This window comes from Lolium rigidum, chromosome 4 (assembly GCF_022539505.1).
Source record: "Lolium rigidum isolate FL_2022 chromosome 4, APGP_CSIRO_Lrig_0.1, whole genome shotgun sequence".
In the NCBI taxonomy this organism is placed as follows: Eukaryota; Viridiplantae; Streptophyta; class Magnoliopsida; order Poales; family Poaceae; genus Lolium; species Lolium rigidum.
Genome location: NC_061511.1, coordinates 63,160,909 through 63,179,392, shown reverse-complemented (window position 1 = coordinate 63,179,392; position 18,484 = coordinate 63,160,909). Strand labels below are relative to the sequence as shown.

The 18,484-nt window shown below is 44.3% G+C and overlaps 3 protein-coding genes across 3 annotated transcripts; 2 read left to right on the top strand and 1 right to left on the bottom strand.

The window, feature by feature from the left end:
• The first annotated feature begins 1,458 nt into the window (after positions 1–1,458).
• LOC124708230 (putative TrmH family tRNA/rRNA methyltransferase) lies at positions 1,459–6,064 on the top strand. The gene is made up of 4 exons (XM_047239918.1): positions 1,459–1,689; positions 1,842–1,946; positions 2,966–3,092; positions 5,583–6,064. Exons 1-4 carry the CDS (start codon positions 1,459–1,461, stop codon positions 5,798–5,800), a joined length of 681 nt encoding a protein of 226 aa, XP_047095874.1. The 3' UTR covers positions 5,801–6,064.
• A 1,951-nt stretch (positions 6,065–8,015) lies between these two features.
• LOC124650008 (benzyl alcohol O-benzoyltransferase-like) lies at positions 8,016–9,442 on the top strand. The gene is made up of 2 exons (XM_047189575.1): positions 8,016–8,474; positions 8,567–9,442. Exons 1-2 carry the CDS (start codon positions 8,016–8,018, stop codon positions 9,440–9,442), a joined length of 1,335 nt encoding a protein of 444 aa, XP_047045531.1.
• Positions 9,443–12,203: 2,761 nt separating this feature from the next.
• LOC124647163 lies at positions 12,204–17,140 on the bottom strand. The gene is made up of 3 exons (XM_047187139.1): positions 15,053–17,140; positions 14,481–14,666; positions 12,204–12,759 (listed from the first exon to the last, which is right to left on the bottom strand). Exons 1-3 carry the CDS (start codon positions 17,138–17,140, stop codon positions 12,475–12,477), a joined length of 2,559 nt encoding a protein of 852 aa, XP_047043095.1. The 3' UTR covers positions 12,204–12,474.
• Positions 17,141–18,484: the final 1,344 nt, after the last annotated feature.

Below are 18,484 nucleotides of genomic sequence, written 5' to 3'. Positions count from 1 at the left end.
ACCCTTTTCACCGTAGCGTCGCTTGCAATGGCGCTAAACATGTGCGGTCGCGACGATACCTTCTTTGTGGTAAATAACTCGAGAGTCTTGTCTTGCGATTCGGCACCACATACTTGTATGCACTCCACCTTTCATCTGAGTTTAGTTTCATTATCTTCCAACGATTGTGCATACCAAATGAAATATTATACCGGTCTATTAGGTTCGGGAAGCTCGATCAACCCTGAAGAAATATGTGAAGAACAACATCTTCATTTCGAAAAAGGAATATTCTTTTTCTTCTCTTTTTATCTTTCCAAAGAAATCTGCTTTTCTTGCTTGACATGACACCAGGAACAGGAGGTGGTTCCTCCCTCCAATTCTATGTTATCGGTTGGGCTCATCCATTTCAACTTAATCCTCACTTTCTCCACAACCTCGTTGGAACTTCTTTCAAATACCATCACAACCTCATCGGGGTCTAACTCGACATTGCCTTTCATGAACTTGTCCTTGTCCACATAGTGGACACTCACAATTCTCGCCATCTATAACCAAATTACAACAACCCAAATGTATCAACTATAACGTATATTACAGGATAACATATGCATTTCAACAATAAAATAAGAAGATAGAATGGTGGCCAAATAGATCTAGGACTAACCCTAACTACATCTATGTCACTAAATAGATCTAGGGCTAACCATAAACTACAAATCTTACATAGACATCATACAAACCACCAATAAACTATACAACAACAATAGAACATAGGACATGACATCAATTTTTCTAGGGTTACCAAGATTTACCAAAATAGAACCAAAAATATGACATCAATTGGACAAAACAAAGTGGATGGGAGAGAATACCTCTTTGCATCAAGCGGGGATCAAAATCCCCCAAAGAAATCTTTAGATCTAAGGATTTGAGAGGGGAGAGAGAGGGGGACGCGCCCTGGTTTCTTCCAGGTCGGGGTGTGAGGGGTAAGTGGTAGGTGGAGGGGATGGGAGCGGCCCACACGACTTAACATATTCCAAAGGGTAGCGCCCCTGCGAGAGGAGTTGAACTTTTAAAGGGTAGCGCCTTTGGAAGGGAGTTGAACTTCAAAATGGTAGCGCCCTTGTGAATGGAATGGAGTTGAGCTCACGAATTGTGGTCCGAGCCTTGCCACACTGGCACAAGTTCAACGCCAGTGTCACCGGTGCTACGGCGAAGAGAGTAGCGCCCTGGGGAAAGAGCTACTAAAAAGGATCATATTTTGAATATTTTTCAAAAAAGGTCAAATCGTGCTGAATTTTCGAAAAAGGGTTTAAATTTGTCGAATTTTGGAGAGTCGGAGACTCGTCCCGGTTGGTGGAGCCCGCGTGTCGGCGGAACGGCTGAGGGGAACTTCCCTCACTTCCCCTAGCTCACATTCCCCGGAATCTCTTCTTTCTTTTTCCTAGCGAGAATAGCAACCACTGAACGGCGGCTATGGCGGCGGCGGCGGCGGCGAGCGGGGCGGCGGAGAGCATCGTGGTGGTGCACAACGTGGCGAAGAGGCACAACGTGGGGACGCTGGCGAGGAGCGCGACGGCGTTCGGCGTGGCGGAGGTGGTGGTGGTCGGCCGCCGCGACGTCAGCGCCTTCGGCAGCCACGGCTCCACCTCCCACCTCCGCTTCCGCCACTTCACCACCCTCGCCACAGCTTGCGCCTACCTCAAGGTAATTTCTCCCCCGGGCTCTTCCGAGACCACAAATCCCCGAATCTGCACGCCCCATCCTTAAACCCTAAAACCCTAGCCCCAGATCCTTCTCCGCATCTCCATCTCTCCTCTTCCTGGCGCGTGACCTGTATTTGTTGCTGTTGCCTGCAGGATGAGAGGGGGTGTGACATCTGCGGCGTGGAGATCACCGATGACGCGCTGCCGGTGACGGCCCACCCGTTCCGCCGGAGCACCGCGTTCCTCTTTGGCAATGAGGTTGGTCGGATTCTCACGAGTCAGCACCAGTAACGAGGGCTGAATTATTAATTTGTGAAATTAGCTTGGCTGGTATGCAATTTCTAAGAGGGGGACCGGGATGGGTATTACTCAACTCAAATCCTCAACATATGGAATCTCAAATTTTTTTTTTTATAGAAATAAAGGGGCCAGCCCCTGGTTCCATTAAAATGCAACCAACATCATGTTATCACTGTGCATTCGAACACTCTGTACTTTATTAGTTATAACTTATAAGCAAGAACCACTTCTGTATCTGCTGATGGGAACTTCGTGTTGTAGTTAGCTTCACTGAAGTGCAATTTGGAAGAAAAAACACCTTCCTCACATTAGGCGTCCATATTGATGGGAAAATTAATTGGACATTTGCAACAAAAAGAATTAGTTAGACAAACATGACTATCTTAACCATAGATGCTATTTGACTTCTGATTATACAACCTGACTTATACTAACGGCTGTCAAGATGCTATCTTCATTTTCCCCTCTCAAATATTGGATTTTCATATCTGCTGCAACTTTCATCCCCAATGGGTATTTGATCGACATGGACCAAATGTATTATGTATGACCAATGCAATCATACTGTTTCCTAATTATTCCAGCTGTAGATGTTGGTGTAGCAGTGGAGCCATCAATGGCAGGAAAATAGGGGTTTACGCCTATGCCTCGTGGATTTAGAAACCAGTGTGGGCACCTACGAGACTTAAGATATTTTGAATTGTTTCGTAGTTGGAAGTAAAACACTATCTCAAGGCTTTATGTCATGTTAAACATGCTTAGTATCACTATCCTTCATGGTTTTCAATTATCATGTTCTACTGCTCAATTTCCATTTTTTAGTTGCTAGAAAATTGTTGTTAAATCGTTTCTGAAGTTTAATGGCAAGTTAAAACTGAAGTGAATGCTTTTCATTTTAGTTACGAAAATACAGCTAGTGGTTGTTTACAAGCCTTCTATTTTAATTAAATCCTTCTAATGTTTGTTGCATCTAGTAGGGTACAGGACTCTCACAGAAGGAGTGTGAGGTCTGTGACTTCTTCGTCTATATCCCTCAGTACGGTGGCGGAACTGCATCACTGAATGTTACAGTTGCAGCATCGATTGTTCTCCACCACTTTGGTGGTACGTTCCCTTCCTTCGCTTGATGTGACATGAATTTTTGTAGCAATGCAGTTATCCAAATAAGAGCTAGGAATTCACAAACCCTTTGCTCTCTGTGACATTCACTGTTTTATGGAGTAAATCATGGAATCTCTCTGAGAGCCAGTTTGCAGTTCTATGGGATGTGTCCTGACTCCTGATGTGCTATGGAATCTAGTTAGTTAGATAATCCTTATTAATCCCATTAAAAAAAATTATGTTACTTCTGTAAGACGCTTTCAAACAACTGCTGCATTTAGCATGTAAAGAAATTGATAAATGATATTGAAAAGCAACGACGATGCCAAACATAACCTAAATAATCAGGTCTTCTTTGTATAATTCTTGTTGGCTTGAGATTACTCTAGGTGGTAAGTTGAGATATACCGCCAAAAATTGTGTTGACCTCCAAAAAAGGTACATACTAAATGTAACTTGATTTTTCTATTAGTTTTTCATGTTAACTTGGTGCCAAAACCAGCGTGGTTTGCTTGTTTGCAACACAAATATCTCCTATCTTCTGTTTCCTGATGCATTGGAACTTTCCGTTAATAATTCATCATTGGATTCACAGAAATAGTCCCAGAACTTCTCATGCAGACTTTGGTATGTTATATTCATATATGTTGCTCCATTTGACCAAAATATTCTCAAACTAATACCTGTTTCCTACATCAATAATTTGGATTGCTGCATTATTTCTCCAAATTATCAAATGTCTATTTTAAGCTTTATCATCCATGGATCTTGATGTGGATAGCAGAGTTCCATCATCCATGTTATTAGCTGTACCGCTCAACATGTGAAATAACTTTATAATAATGATACTAAAATAGTTCTACTTTGAATTTGGTACTAAAAAGGTTGATCATTGTGCTCGTAATGGCAAGGAACCACTGAATTTGTACTTGTATTTTCACATACAGATAAGCACACAGGAAAACTCGATATAATGTTGTTCATTTCTGGAAGTTTTCCATTTATTAGCTAAAAGCAGCACTTTAATTTCGGTCAGTATTTGTAGTCCTTAGTTTAGTTTGCCCTGTTTGGATGCTGTATAAGCAGTCTTCGTTCTAGAATTTGTGGCGGAACCATTGTTTTATGTTATTCTGTTACTGGGTTTCAGCTGGTTCATGCAATTATTTGGCAGGTGAGACTTCTGTCCTTGTCTCCAAGTTGTTCATAATTTCAGAGAAAAACAAGAGTTTAGTGTAAAAAGTTACTCTTATGGAAGACGAGAGATATTTTTGTAATAGTATAATCAAAGTTAAACCTGTCATGGAGTCTAACTACTACGAATCCTCATAAACTCAGCTTTCATGAGATATATCAGTGACCTCACCAGAAAACTAGACACCAGTGGTTGTTGGTAGGTTTCTCAGGATAGTTTTTTGCTTTATTTGCCTCAGCACTGTATAAATAATAAAAGCACTAGTTGTTGTTAGAGATGCGTCTGAACTTTTAGCACAAGCGCACATTCAATTCAAAGGAAGTTTTGAAATTGATCTTGGAAAGTTATAAAACATCCCCTATTAGTGTATCCTATAGGATGTACTCCCTCCATTTCAAATTCTAAGGCCTATAGATTTTGTACTGAGTCAAAGTTCTTCAGTTTGACCAAATTTATAAAAAAATATTAACATCTATGACACAATGTAAATTCAACATACAAATATATTGTTGATGGATCTACTAATATTGTTGATTTGGTATTTTTGATGTTAACTTTTTTATGAACTTGGTCAAAGTTTGAGTTAAGAGAAAGTCAAATGGCCTTAGATTTTGAAATGGAAGGAGTGTGTTTAAGAAAACGGGAAGGGTGTTGGAGCTTTGATTCTGGGAATGAATACCATGTGGAAGAATTAGATCCCGTATTCACCGATTCAGGGCTTAGGCGTATTCGGGAGTTGTGCGGCTAGGGCAGGAAGCATTGGCTGTGGGGAGGGATGATGCACGAGGGAAAAGAAGGATACATACTTCAATTTTCCTTGCTTGATTTTTTTTTCATCATGTTGCTACCAACTTATATGGAGTGTTTGCCTTGCACTTCACTGGATTCTTAATCTACTAGAACAAACTGGAGAGTAGTGATTTGTCCATCAATAGGAGCACACCCCATCGATTGGAACGCTACTCAAGCTAAGACTCATTCCTAATCTGGAGAGCTCTTATAGAAAGCTGTGACTTGCTGACCTACGCAGCTTCTGGACTTGTCTGTGGTTGTGGGAGCGGTGACCATGGATGCTTATACGCCTGCCTCCACATAACATAGGGAGTATAGAGTATAGATCATATTCTGGTTTGTTTAGTGGCTATACTACTAACACAAACAGCTGCCATTATTTACTCTAAATTTTAGTTGACATTTTCTCCGCTGAGGACTTTGATTTAATACTAGTCAGTCGTTTGCAGGACAGCAGGTAGTATAGACCTATAGTCGCCTGATTATTATTTTTGTGTCAATTTCTGCAGTCTGGGCTGGCTTTCCTGAGCGAGGCCGAGAAGGCAACAAATTCGTCGTAGCTGACAAACCACATGGACAGTCGAGGGGGCTCTACTGCTCAGACTCAATTGAAGACGTGATTGAAGAGCGCAAGACACGAAGAGAAAATGCCTGTGATATATTCGAGGAGAATGGAAGTAGCCACACCCAAGAATCAAATGGTCTAGACACGATGTTTACTGACTAGAGTACCCCATTTGGCCTCCGTCTCTAGAAAAGCCCCAGGATGATGACGGGCTGATAAGGTAAAGTCACAAACAACTCAATTTCTCACCTGTGACCTGGATACTTTTTGCTTCAGTGGCAAGGAGCAGATAGCAATCAATGCCTTCATTGTTGATTTGTGAAGTCAGGGACGATGATTACATGAATTGTTCCTTAAACTAGTGTTAAAATATAGCTCAATGTTTTGCTATCAAATTGTGTGTAACATGGCATCAGTTTTCTGTTCTGAACATGTGTTGACTGTATCCAAATTCCTATAATGGCGCATCGCCCACAAGCATCTAATCTGAATTGATCATGCACAACCATGCTTATTATTATCTTTTACCCTATTCATGTATGCACAACTGCAGGTGAAACCTTAGTCCTGGTCTATCTCCATCCATTAATTCACAAACCCAAAGTAAACTCCAAGGTCCGGAGAGACGAAGATTCTATAAGTTAATAAGGTCTTGCTTGAGTAAATCACCACAACAATCGCTTCCCAACGATCGATATAATCCTAGATCTTTTAGGGGAAAAGCAACTATACTATGTCCGGTATATAATCCTAGATCTTATAGGGAAAAATCAACTATACTATATTGGGTATTCCAAATCGGATGTATCACCGACACATTTGCTAACTCTCCTTTGAGCCTCCACAGATGCTCTATAAGACGATCTTGCAGTTGTTGATGAGTGTTTGAGTTATGGATTTCTGCATGCATGGCTATGAAATCAGCAAAATCTAGGGGCATTTGGTTATCAACATCCGCAAGAGGACCCTCACAGTCACAAGGACCAGCAAGGACCAGCATGGTTGGCACGAGTCTTATAGTCACTCTCGATGACCATGTTGGCATGGCCAAATGCTCAATCGACATCCTTCTTGCAACTCTCCTGGTGATCACAAACTGGGAAAATTCTTCTGACCTAGAGGCACAAGGATTAGTTTGACAAATGTCACCCATTTTAGTTAGATAGTATGTACCCTTTGGTATATGAGTGGTTATTGATTTCATAGTTGCATGGCGGATCATGACCATCCACAAGTTTCTTGAACACCGGAGATCACTGCAGCACGTTGATGTTATTGTGTGATCCCGCCATGCCAAAGAAGGATATGTGGATGCATATTTTTTTGTAGATTTTTTAACATTTAAAATATTCCTTTTCATTATGCAGGAGCATGTGATCCATGGGATCAGTTCTGAATTTGCGCTACTTTTGCTAAGAAGGTTTGTGTGACATGATATCAGACGGGCTCCTTTGATTCATACATTAGTAAAAGTACTGAAATGGAAAAAATGTATCATGCCTACTTCAATCCTATGGAAAGATGATGAAGTGTGTTTGATTGTAGCAAAAAGAATTTTCCGTCATATATAACCTAATATTTTTTTTTCTATTAGATTTGTACTACTCCCTCCGGTTCATATTAATTGACTCTATATGGATGTATCTAGACACATTTTAGTTCTAGATACATCCATATTGAAGTCAATTAATATGGATCGGAGGGTAGTACAAGATCTGTAGATTAGTTTCTGTAAGATAAGTTCTTATAAATCAAACAGATCGTATAGCAAATCTTCCAGGAGGCTTTACGCTGCGAAGAAGAGTGTTGCTTCTGTCCGAGCTACTCCTTTTTTTTTTGTACTCTCGGGATGTTTATTATTCCTTGGTCGTTTACTAGAATCCCTTTGCCGTCCTTTTGAACACGACGAAAAGGTCAAGAACTCCCCTTGGAGTTCCAGTATGTGCTCTCAGCTAGGCTACAAAGTCGCAGATATGGACGCAGGGCTTGGAAATAGGTGCCAATCTTTAGAGAGTCGATGGCGATCGGCGAACACTTGAACCATTCTATCTTGATGTCGTCCAAGCTGCTCCATATATTTTGTGTTAGGTTATTAGTCAGACAAATGCAGCATCACGTTAGAAACGAAAAGCTGTCAGCCACGCATCTCGTTCCTTCCCCATTTAAGCTGTAACCGAGCACTATCATTCCCGAAGCATTGTACAAAATGTCAAGCATGACATGTTCGGACTTGTCATGTGCTGAGCTTTCCGGCCGCGAACCATTCGCACTCCACACTAGTATTCCTGATGGGAGCGACCCCCGGTTGGTCGCTTCCGGCTTGTTTCAGGATCCTCCTGCGCCGGAGTCCAAGGATCGCGCCCACGGGACCATGGGCATGGCGACATCGCCGTTGGCGTTCGCGGTGCGGCGGCGTGACCCGGAGCTCGTCGGCCCGGCGACGCCCACGCCACAAGACACCAAGCGTCTGTCCGACATCGACGACCAGGGCACGCTGCGCGGGCACGTTTCGTTCGCCCTCGTCTACCGCGGCCGCGTGCCGGAGGACGGCGACCTCGCGCAGGGCGACCCGGTGAGCGTCATCCGACGCGCGCTCGGCCAGGCGCTGGTGCACTACTACCCGCTGGCCGGGCGGCTGAGGGAGGTGGAGGGGCGGAAGCTGGTGGTGGACTGCACCGGTGAGGGGGTGCTGTTCGTGGAGGCCGACGCCGACGTGAGGCTTGCGGAGCTGGAGCGCGGCGCTGGGCTCAGGCCGCCGTTCCCGTGCATGGACCAGCTGCTCTTCGATGTGGAGGGCTCCGGCGGCGTGCTCGGCTGCCCGTTGCTGCTAATCCAGGTGTACGTAGCGCGGTAGCGGGGTGCTGTAAGTAACATGTAATTTTTGCATGCATGTGCTGAACATATGCACTGTTCTGTCATGGTCACCAGGTGACTCGACTGCTCTGCGGTGGCCTCGTCCTCACACTCCGCCTCAACCACACCATCTGCGACCCAATCGGCATCGCCCAGTTCCTGAACGCCGTCGGGGAGTTCGCCCGCGGCCTCCCGGTGCCGACCGTGGCGCCCGCTTGGTCCCGCGATCTCCTCGAGGCGCGCAGCCCGCCTTCGCCGTCCTTCCCGCACCGCGAATACAATCATGTTCCGCTGCCACCGCCGCCGCCGTCAGCGGCGGACGACGACATGGTCATGCGTTCCTTCACTTTTACTTCCGCGGACATTGCCGCGATCAAGAAACGCCTCCCTCCTCTACTCCGCGACACGGCCACCAGCTTCGAGGTGCTCACGGCGTCCCTCTGGCGTGCCCGCACCGAGGCGCTCGAGATCCCGCCGGGCCAGGACGCGTGGCTGGTCTTCATCGCCAACTTCAGGGCCTTCCCGGAGCTGAGCCTGCCGGCAGGGTACTATGGCAACGCGTGCGTGCCCCCGACTGCGCTGACAGATGCCGCCACGCTGCGCCACGGCTCGATCGGCGACGCGGTGGCGCTAGTGCGGCAGGCCAAGGCCACGGTGACGGCCGAGTACGTGCGTTCCACTCTCGACGTGCTGGTTCTGCGGGGACGGCCGTGCTTGGCTGTGCACAACGTGTTCGCCGTGTCAGACAACCGGCATGCCGGGTTTAGCCGCGTGGACTTCGGGTGGGGCAAGCCGGTGTACGGCGGCCCTGCCGATACTATCTTCGGCGTGGGCTTCTTTGTCGCCGCCAAGGACAGGGACGGGAAGGATGCGGTCGTGGTGCCGATCGTGCTACCGCGGCCGGCCATGGAGCGGTTCGCGGCGGAGGTGGGCAAGCTTTGCAAGGCATAGATATTGTGGCATGGCAGTCCGCTTAACACATTAGGATTTAGCTTATACTTCTATCTCTCGACGCAGAGACAGGAGATCAAAAGCTCGCTCAATACTTGAGCACGCCAGAAAAATAAGCAAGTGCGTCTTCCTTTGAAAAAACAGAGACAAATTATCTGATACTAGTCATTAACCCGTGCAAACTTGCACGGGCTAGTTATTTTGAAAACATGAAAGTAAAAAAGTATTTTAGAAACTTTGTACGTGAATTTAGTTGGCCTGAAACATGTGAGAATAGGAACATACTTTTGAAATGGTCCAACTGATCAATATATACCATGAATCGCTCCTATTGATCAATATATTTCATAGTTATGGAAACCTATATTAGAATGTGCTTATTTAAGGAACCACATGCCCAATTCATTGAGAATAAAGATCAATACCATTCCGTAGTCATTAGAGTTTGCTTAGTTAGTACGATTCAACATACAATTATATATGGACGGCATCAAAGAATAATAGTTTATCTTGAACATAAAGGATGTAGAGCTATAAATTTATTCGCTGTGTATCAATAGATAGCACCACAAATTTTATACACATTGGTATATGTACCAATCCAGGAAAGTAAAATAGAACAAAATATGTTCGTGCATGTGAGAATAAGCATTTTATGTCCTCAACAAACATAAATAAATTCTGTTCTCTTAAAATAAAAATATAAGAAATTTGTCTTGTTTGCATGGAGCACATTTTAAGATCTTATGAATTAAAAATTGCAACCAAGTAACTTGAAAATTGACCTGATTTTGAAGTTCTTGTCAAGCTAGTTATTACTGTAACCAATCATCTGCAAGCGTAGCCTGACTCCATGTATAGGCATGCCCTACTTGGCTTGACTTTGGATGTATCTGTATCACCCATGGGATTTATTCAGTTATGTTAAATGTTATAATGGTAAGGAATTAATTTTGGAAAAGTTATGGAGTTCCATATATCATAGTCCGTAATGCCTAGATTTTTTCCTAGAACTTCTAGCTTTTCGGCCAAGTGAAACTGACATTTATTATATGCACAGTTCGCACTGGCTTAGGAAATAGGGAAAATATATTAAAAGAAAATTTTATGAACACGCAAAAACAATTCATTCCTTATTTTCACACTAACCATGCGGTCTAGATGAATTAGAATTATTTGTCCAAGACTTATAACATGCATAAGTATGTATATGAGATCTATGGAATACACATATTCATGCATATGATATATTTTTCATTGCTCTATTCACACAGATGGCTTATTTTCTCCCTTTTAGTAAGTACATGGCAACTCCGGAATTAGATGTTTCTTGTACTTTTTGTGAGAGGGACATTTTTTATACACATTAGTTGGGGCCGAAATAAATACATAGACCATATGTGTATACATACAGACAAATGATACACGATGTGGGGCCTGTGTATGTATAAACAGGGAAACATCAGTATTCCACCATCTGCATAGCTTATCATCCATGCATCATGCGCTGAGGGACTAAGCAATAGAGAAAAATCCATGCTAACAATCAAATTTCGTTCAGCATGGATCTGTACAAACAAAACTGCATGTAGCTAATACCTGCACTTTCAGACACAGAATGCAACCATGACGTGGATGAGAAGCTCATGCAGCCATAAGTCCTCCCCGTCGCCATCGGCACTCGGCTTGATTTGTCTCCTTTTGGCTTGGACTTTCGAAGAAAAACTATTCGTAACGACTCGCTCATATTGATAAACAATAAACCTCAGAGCATTTATCATTCATAGGAATTTGATTGAGCATCTAATGAACAAAAAAGCAGAGTAAAAATTCGCAAACATAATGCCATCTAATCAACTATTACAGGATATCACAGCCGCATTATAGCATGAGAAGGAAAACGTGGATGAGGTCCATAAAAAAGAAATAAGCTTACCTGACGATAGTCAATACGTTCTAATCGCCTGATGTAAAGACATTGCCGATCGTACAATCAGAGAACCAATCCAGTGAGAAGAATGAAACTTACATGACGACAGTCAATACGTTTTAATCGCCTGATATAAAGACACTGTCCCGATTGTATAATCCGAGAACCAATCCAGTGAAGGTGATAAATAATGCAACAACTAAAGCCCATGCAATCAGAAAATCAATGTTAGATGATGGTATGAAAAGCCATTAGAAAATCTCATGTGCCGATTGCATAATCTGGCAACAAATCCACTAAAGAAAATAATTAATCCAAGAAGCAAATCACCTTCAATTAGAAAATCAAGGTTTATAGATAATGGTAGGCAAAGCCATAGTACCGTACCAGCAACCTGCAAAATACGGTAAAGTCGATTCAAGGCGGACTCACGGCATCAGCACGAAGCACCTTATGAGGATTGTGCTGATCCTCACCATTGAACAACATGGTTTTGTTTGGAATCAGGATTTCCGCTGGTATTGTCATGCATGGATCAGCCGTATTTGTAAGAAGGCAGGGCGAGGAGTCCAAGAAGAATACAACTACGTGGGGAATTATTTAGACGCGCATCGATCGGATCGGTGTGCGGATAAGAATCCGCCTACGTGAGGTAATGTGTATGATAGGTAACGTGTCTACATGACATATGGTACATTACAAATCACGACTTTTTCGACTAATCTTAACCATAAATTTTAGATCTAACTGTCTTAATTATTCCAATGATGTGGATTAATGTGGAGGCTTTTACGGTGCCTCCAATTAATAAATATAAGATTGCGTCTCATACTGCTTATATCTCAAGTACACCCACTGGTTTAGAGTTTTGACAGTGACAGCTAAAGTTCAGACATCCATATGCAAAGAGTGCAACTGATAACATCTCGGAATGATCTAAGAGACTCCGATGTTCACTCATAGTGCAATTTACATACCGAGACGACAGCTACCAAAACGACCACCAGGCACCAGCACAAGCGACAAGTCAAGATCGCGTTCTCAAAGGCCGCTGCGGTGCACATACAGCTTCAGTCATGTTCGACTCGTGGTTACAGCTAGATTAGGCAAAGTATGGCCCCTTCAAACATATTGCTGGCCTGGAGAAGCTCTGAAGCATCTTGCAGAACTCCCTGGCCTTGCTTTCAGCTACAGAGCTATCGAAAGTTACTGTCATGGTTTCTAGCACTGTTGCCCAATCGAATAACCGCCTCACTAGACCAGCTTCATTTTCAGTTCCTATCAGATTACAAAATTCTACTTCTTGGAGGCAATTCAGCGCAAGTTCATTCGTTTTCCAGTTTGGTGGCTGATCGCAAACACAACCTGACAGACATGCAGTTTGTGCCTGAAACGATGTAAATAGCAGCTTAATAAGATTAACTGATATGATTTAATGCGGCAAAATAAGAAAGATGGAATAATCTGAAGCCAGCATAATAAGTGATTTTATGACTTGCGTGAATATATAATGGATTTACGGACGGTGACGGAAACACCCACACTCATGCGTGTAAGTACAAAAGTATTTCCGTATATAATGTCTTCAATAAATTTACAAAAAAAAATAACAAATGTGGTTCAAATAATTACACAGATTGCTGAGAAAGTGACAATATGACTGCTCTATGCAAATAGACTAAAACAACAAATCCTGTTCAAATAATTACACAATCAGGTATTGTGCTATCGATAAAACACACTGAACGATATCTTGAATTGAGCATATTCTATGATCTGCAATCAAAGACACTGTAGGATTTCGGTCCCAAGGCCGGCAACATAGGTGGTACCCCGCGGAGGACTTCGGAGACACGATTACCTAGATTCAGGCTCCCATGATGGACCTATGTCCTATTTTGCTCTTTGTTGTTTCGAGGATTACAATAATGGAGGTATAGCTAATCGAGATGGGATATATCTTATGCTCCCGTTATGGATAATAGGCTAATAGCCCTATGTCCTATTTTTCTCTTTGTTGTTTCATGGATCACAATAATGGAGGTATAGCTAATTGAGGTGGGATCCATCCTATTCTCCCGAGATGGGTGATAGCCCTATGTCTATGTGTTGTGTCGAGGATTTACATTTATGTAGGTATAGCCTCGAGATGGGACCTACCCTATCGCGGTAGCGATCAACATGGCAGTGCTCCTATAGAGACTAGGCATGCTTGTGCGGTCTGAGTTGAGTTGTGTTCCTCCCTCCTAAAGAGCCATTGGTTCCTTTATATATGCACCTTGCCTTGTGGCACAAGGCTCAATTCTGTGCTAGTTGGGCTTATAGACATCACCGTCCAAGTCCTTCCCTAAATGATAGAATAAGGTATTCAAGAAATCCCTAAGGTGTTGCATATGAATACAAACACATCATCCGTATGTATTATGCGGTATCTTTAAAGGTAGTTTTCCACTACACATCATCACTTAGGCCATTGTTACTGATGAAACCTTTAAAAACACATGACTGAAGAACAATGGTATATCAATATTTTTCTCCTAAGTTATAACTATTTTATGAAAGACAGAGCCTGCCATGCAATGACCTAATGGGAGCTGCCACACAGCTGGATCCTGTTGGGATACTTCCTAGAGGGTCTTCTCCTACTCCGGCCTCACTGCCTTGCAAAGAGGAAGGGAGAGGACACTTGAGGACAATATTAAGAAAGAGCAGACAATACGAAGGAGATAGATATTCTGTTTCTTTGTTAACAAGCAAAATTTCTGCCGACTAACAATCTTAGGAAAGCCTCTCTGCATTGCACTTTGCATGGGTAAGGCTTGCCTCTATAATCCTTCCCCAGACCCCACCTAGTGTGGGAGCTTCTAGCACTGGGTCTGTCCTTTTTAACAATCTTAGGAAAAGTATTGCCAAGCTATGACAAAATAAGAGTAAGATGCATTGTCATTGGCAGATCCATAGGAAAAATACTTGTTTCATATTTAACTTGGAGCAAAGCATCCAATATCAAACCAATACCAATTAGGGCAACTAGAAGCTCAAGCTAGGCGTGTGAAGTATAAATGCATACACAGGTATTAGATATAAACAAAGAAAGGATAGTATTACCCCTGGGGAAACCATTCCGTCAAGAAGTGTAAGATACAACTTTCTAACACCGGTACACATCCTGAGAATATGGTACAAACTAGGTCCACATGAATGTCCCCTTGCCAATATTTCCAGAGCTAAGTTTATAATGTTCGGGAACCTTGTAATTTCCTCCATCAAGTACTCCAAGTTAGTAATGTCCTTCTGCAGAATCGTGGAAAGTCACGAAAAAGAATTACTTCTGATGGTTAGTAACATACAAGAAAACACCTCGTCAGAAAATCTAATAAAACACAAGAATTGGTTCTTTTATGCTAGAAAGTCCAAGTTCATGTGTCCAATTAAACAACCGATATATTAGTGAAGTCGTAGTAGGTTGTAACTGTAACGCTAACTATTCGAATGCAGAAAAAAGTCCATGTTAGAGGAAAGATAGCTACTAGGAAGATAAACAATCGGGTGAACTAATCCATATTTTGGGACTTCAGGAAAGAAAAACAAGTGAGAATTTTGTACGCCTACTATACAATCCTTAATTTGGACACCCAGTTTCTGCAATGATGTCATAAATAACATACAGATGAACTCACCGCTCGAAAGATAAGTGTGAAGCTTAGATTCTGGATGTGGCGCCAGTGACATAAAATCCCCGTACAATGGCTATTGTAAAATTTATGGTTAGACTCAGCTCTATCATACACAATAAAAGGGTTTGTTCCCAACCACTTGAGATTTTCCATCTTGCCAAAATGGGTGAATCTTGAATCGTAGGCATCCCTCCAAGTGAGGTACACCAGCTTAGGGCCAGAGATGTTTGCAACCGGTTCATTATAATTAGAACCTTCAGCAAAGCATGATATCACAACTAACCGTTTGAGTGCCGGCGCCATGACAGTAAGCTGCTGCAAGCCATGTAGCTGATTTAGCTCGATATCTAGGAGAGAATTTGAGTGTATTGCAAAACTGCCTAAACCCCAGGCATCATGGATGACAAGTTTCCGTAAGGCCGGACAGCGTGGGGAGGAGACAACATCACCAAGCATGCATGGACCATGTAAGTCGATGCGATCCAGGAAGAGATGGGTGAGCCTGGCGAATATGCCCAAAGGTGGCACCACAAGGCCAAGATACTCTAGTTCGAGGTGGATAGAAGTGGCATTCTCAAAGCAGGGCAGCTCAAGGGGGGCTCCTTCTGCGTCCTCCACCGCGTCGTATCTTGGATCATAACGATTCCTCCAACAGAAGGATTTCAGCTGAGGGGCAGAGATGTTTGCAACCGGTTGAATATGACTCTGGCTCGAAGCAAAGCAGCAGGTCACATTTAACAGTATGAGTGTGGGTGCCATAACAGTGAGCTGCTGCAAACCATACAGATTTGTGAGATCCAGTAGCTTGAGAGACTCAGAATGAATGGAGAAGTTGCCCAGCCCAAGGGCATCGTCTGGGTGCAGATTATTTAGCTCGATTTCTATGAGAGAATTTGAGTGTATTGCAAAGTTGCCTAGACCCAAGGCATAACGGACAACGAGTTTCCGTAAGGCCGGACAGCGTGGGGAGGAGACAACATCACCAAGCATGCACGGACCATGTAACTCGATGCACTCCAGGAAGAGATGGGTGAGCCTGGCGAATATGCCCAGAGGTGGCACCGCAAGGCCTTGATACTCTAGTTCGAGACGGATTGAAATGGCGTTCTCAAAGCAAGGCAGCTCAAGGGGGCCTCCTTCTGGGTCCTCGTCCACATCCTCGAATCTTGGATCATAATGATTCCTCCAATAGAAGGATTTCAGCTGAGGGGCGGAGATTTCTGCAACCGGTTGAATATGACTCTGGCTCCAAGCAAAGCAGCAGGTCACATTTAACAGTATGAGTGTGGGTGCCATAACAGTGAGCTGCTGCAAACCATACAGATTTGTGAGATCCAGTTGCTTGAGAGACTCGGAATGAATGGAGAAGTTGCCCAGCCCAAGGGCATCGTCTGGGTGCAGATTCTTTAGCTCGATTTGTACGAGAGAATCCGAGTGGATTGTAAAGTTGTCCAGACCCCAGGCATTATCAACAGTGAGTTTCCGTAAGGCCGGGCAGCGTTGCGAGGAGACAACATCACCAAGCGTGCACGGACCACGTAGATGGATGCAAGCCAGGAAGAGGGTGCTGAGCCGGGCGAATACTCCAGAAGGTGACACGGCGAGGCCAAGATAATACCCTAGTTTGAGGCGGATGGAGATGGCGTTCTCGAAGCAGGGCAGCTCAAGGTCGCCTCTTTCCGCGGCCTCGTCCTCCTCCGTCTCATTCGGCCACGGCGCGGTGATGAATAGACTGCCGGAGAGGCGATCCGCGGCGATGGGAAGCCAGACCGCGACGGACTCGGAAGAGGCATGCAGTAAATCGACGCGGAGGCGGAGTAGGACCTGCGCTTGAAGTGATTCCAGGGCGGCGCGGATGCCGTGGGGATCTGTGGTGGGGTGAAACCGGAGCCGCGGGAGCAGCGTCCAGAGGCGGCGCCAGCGACTGGAGAGGACGCTGGTCCGCGCCGCGACGGAGGCGTCGCGGAGCTTGAGGAGGATGCTGATGAGAATGTCTTCAGGAAGTGCACTGAGGCGGTCCTCGCTGCCGCCGTCACCCGCGTCGGAAATCTTGGGTCGCTTGGCGGGGATCTCCCCGTCGCAGTGCTCCATGATCCAAGGATGGACTTGGTGCGCCTCACATCGGAGGGTGGAGACGGATCAGGGGAGGGAGCTCCGGCGGGTCGCCGCTGCCCGTGGATGGGGAACGGCGATGGTCGGAATCGCCGCCGATTCACATGTGCCAGTGTGGGAGGGCTGTCGGCTGCTGTTGCCTCTGTTGGATGCGAAGCGAGTGTCCTCCTAGGTTAACTTAAAGGACGGTTATAAAAAAAGAATCATACATTTTGTTGGTATATCAAAATCTGTGAAATGTGAGAAAGCACGAAATCTGTGAAACTAGTACATTTTGCAATTTGAGATTTTTTGTTTTTTATGGGGCAAAAGATTTACCCCAATCTTTTCATTAAGAAGAAATATTTTGACAAGATAGTGCGGACCAAATAAATTCAAGGGATTACTCTTTCATCATTAGTTCACCCATCACACTTAACTTTCTCTAAAGTAACAAGGTTTTTGACATTCCAAATTTCTTATGTGACTAGCAAAGTGAGGGACGCAATGGCCTTGCAGTTCGCAATAGAACCATCTCATCGTACTCCACCAATTCTTCGTTGATAGACCCACCCATTGGTTGGGATGGATGTCAGGGATGCCCATCCACGTTTTGATACCGTTCTAAATGTGTTTGGTGAACTTAAAATCTACAAATAGATGGCAAGCTGATTCCGTTTCTTGCTTGCAAAAAGGGCACAAACCGCACTCAGGCCAACCATGTTTTTGTAGCCGGCCCGCCATGTAAACTCTATTTTGTACGAGAATCCATGCAAAATAAATTGTTTTAGGGGGGTGCCCAAGCTTGGCACGCCGACTTTTATATGGGGGAGGATATAAGATGTATTTGGATTGCTACCAAAGCATACCTTACCAATTGTTTGGTCGTGGCCAAAAGATTGGGTTTTTTTTTTGGATAGTTGCTAACTTTTTGGCTTGTCAATGCTCCACTACCAACTCTAGTTTACTTTTAGCCAGTGTTGGCCAACTTGTGTGCAAGGACATTTGTGGCCAACTTTGCAAAGAGAAACAGGTTGTAGTTGTATACTTAATTGCTTATTGGGGGCTCCTTCCTGGGTGCTAGGTTGTAGCCAGAAACCAATACATCGAAGCTTAGAGGACATGCTAGGGTTACCGGTGATGCCCACGAGTATGGATGGAACTCCACAGACCCGGATATTGCAGCCGTCCGCTGCCTCCATCCATCCGCAAGGGCGCTCGCCGATCCGGGTCTGCCGCGCTCGAGCTGGGTCTGGCACGCTCGAGCTGGAAAAAATGGCTGCACTGCGGTGACCCAGCATACCACTGCATGTTGTAGTATACAAGTCGTTGATATGATCTTTG

Coding starts and splice junctions, on each gene's coding strand:
- LOC124708230 (XM_047239918.1), top strand. CDS start 1,459: ATGGCGGCGGCGGCGGCGGCGAGCGGGGCGGCGGAGAGCATCGTGGTG. Junction 1,947..2,965: donor CGTTCCTCTTTGGCAATGAG/GTTGGTCGGATT, acceptor TGCATCTAGTAG/GGTACAGGACTCTCACAGAA. Junction 3,093..5,582: donor TGTTCTCCACCACTTTGGTG/GTACGTTCCCTT, acceptor CAATTTCTGCAG/TCTGGGCTGGCTTTCCTGAG.
- LOC124650008 (XM_047189575.1), top strand. CDS start 8,016: ATGGCGACATCGCCGTTGGCGTTCGCGGTGCGGCGGCGTGACCCGGAG. Junction 8,475..8,566: donor GCCCGTTGCTGCTAATCCAG/GTGTACGTAGCG, acceptor CATGGTCACCAG/GTGACTCGACTGCTCTGCGG.
- LOC124647163 (XM_047187139.1), bottom strand. CDS start 17,140: ATGGAGCACTGCGACGGGGAGATCCCCGCCAAGCGACCCAAGATTTCC. Junction 14,667..15,052: donor TCACACTTATCTTTCGAGCG/GTGAGTTCATCT, acceptor ACGATTCTGCAG/AAGGACATTACTAACTTGGA. Junction 12,760..14,480: donor ACGGAATGGTTTCCCCAGGG/GTAATACTATCC, acceptor ACATCGTTTCAG/GCACAAACTGCATGTCTGTC.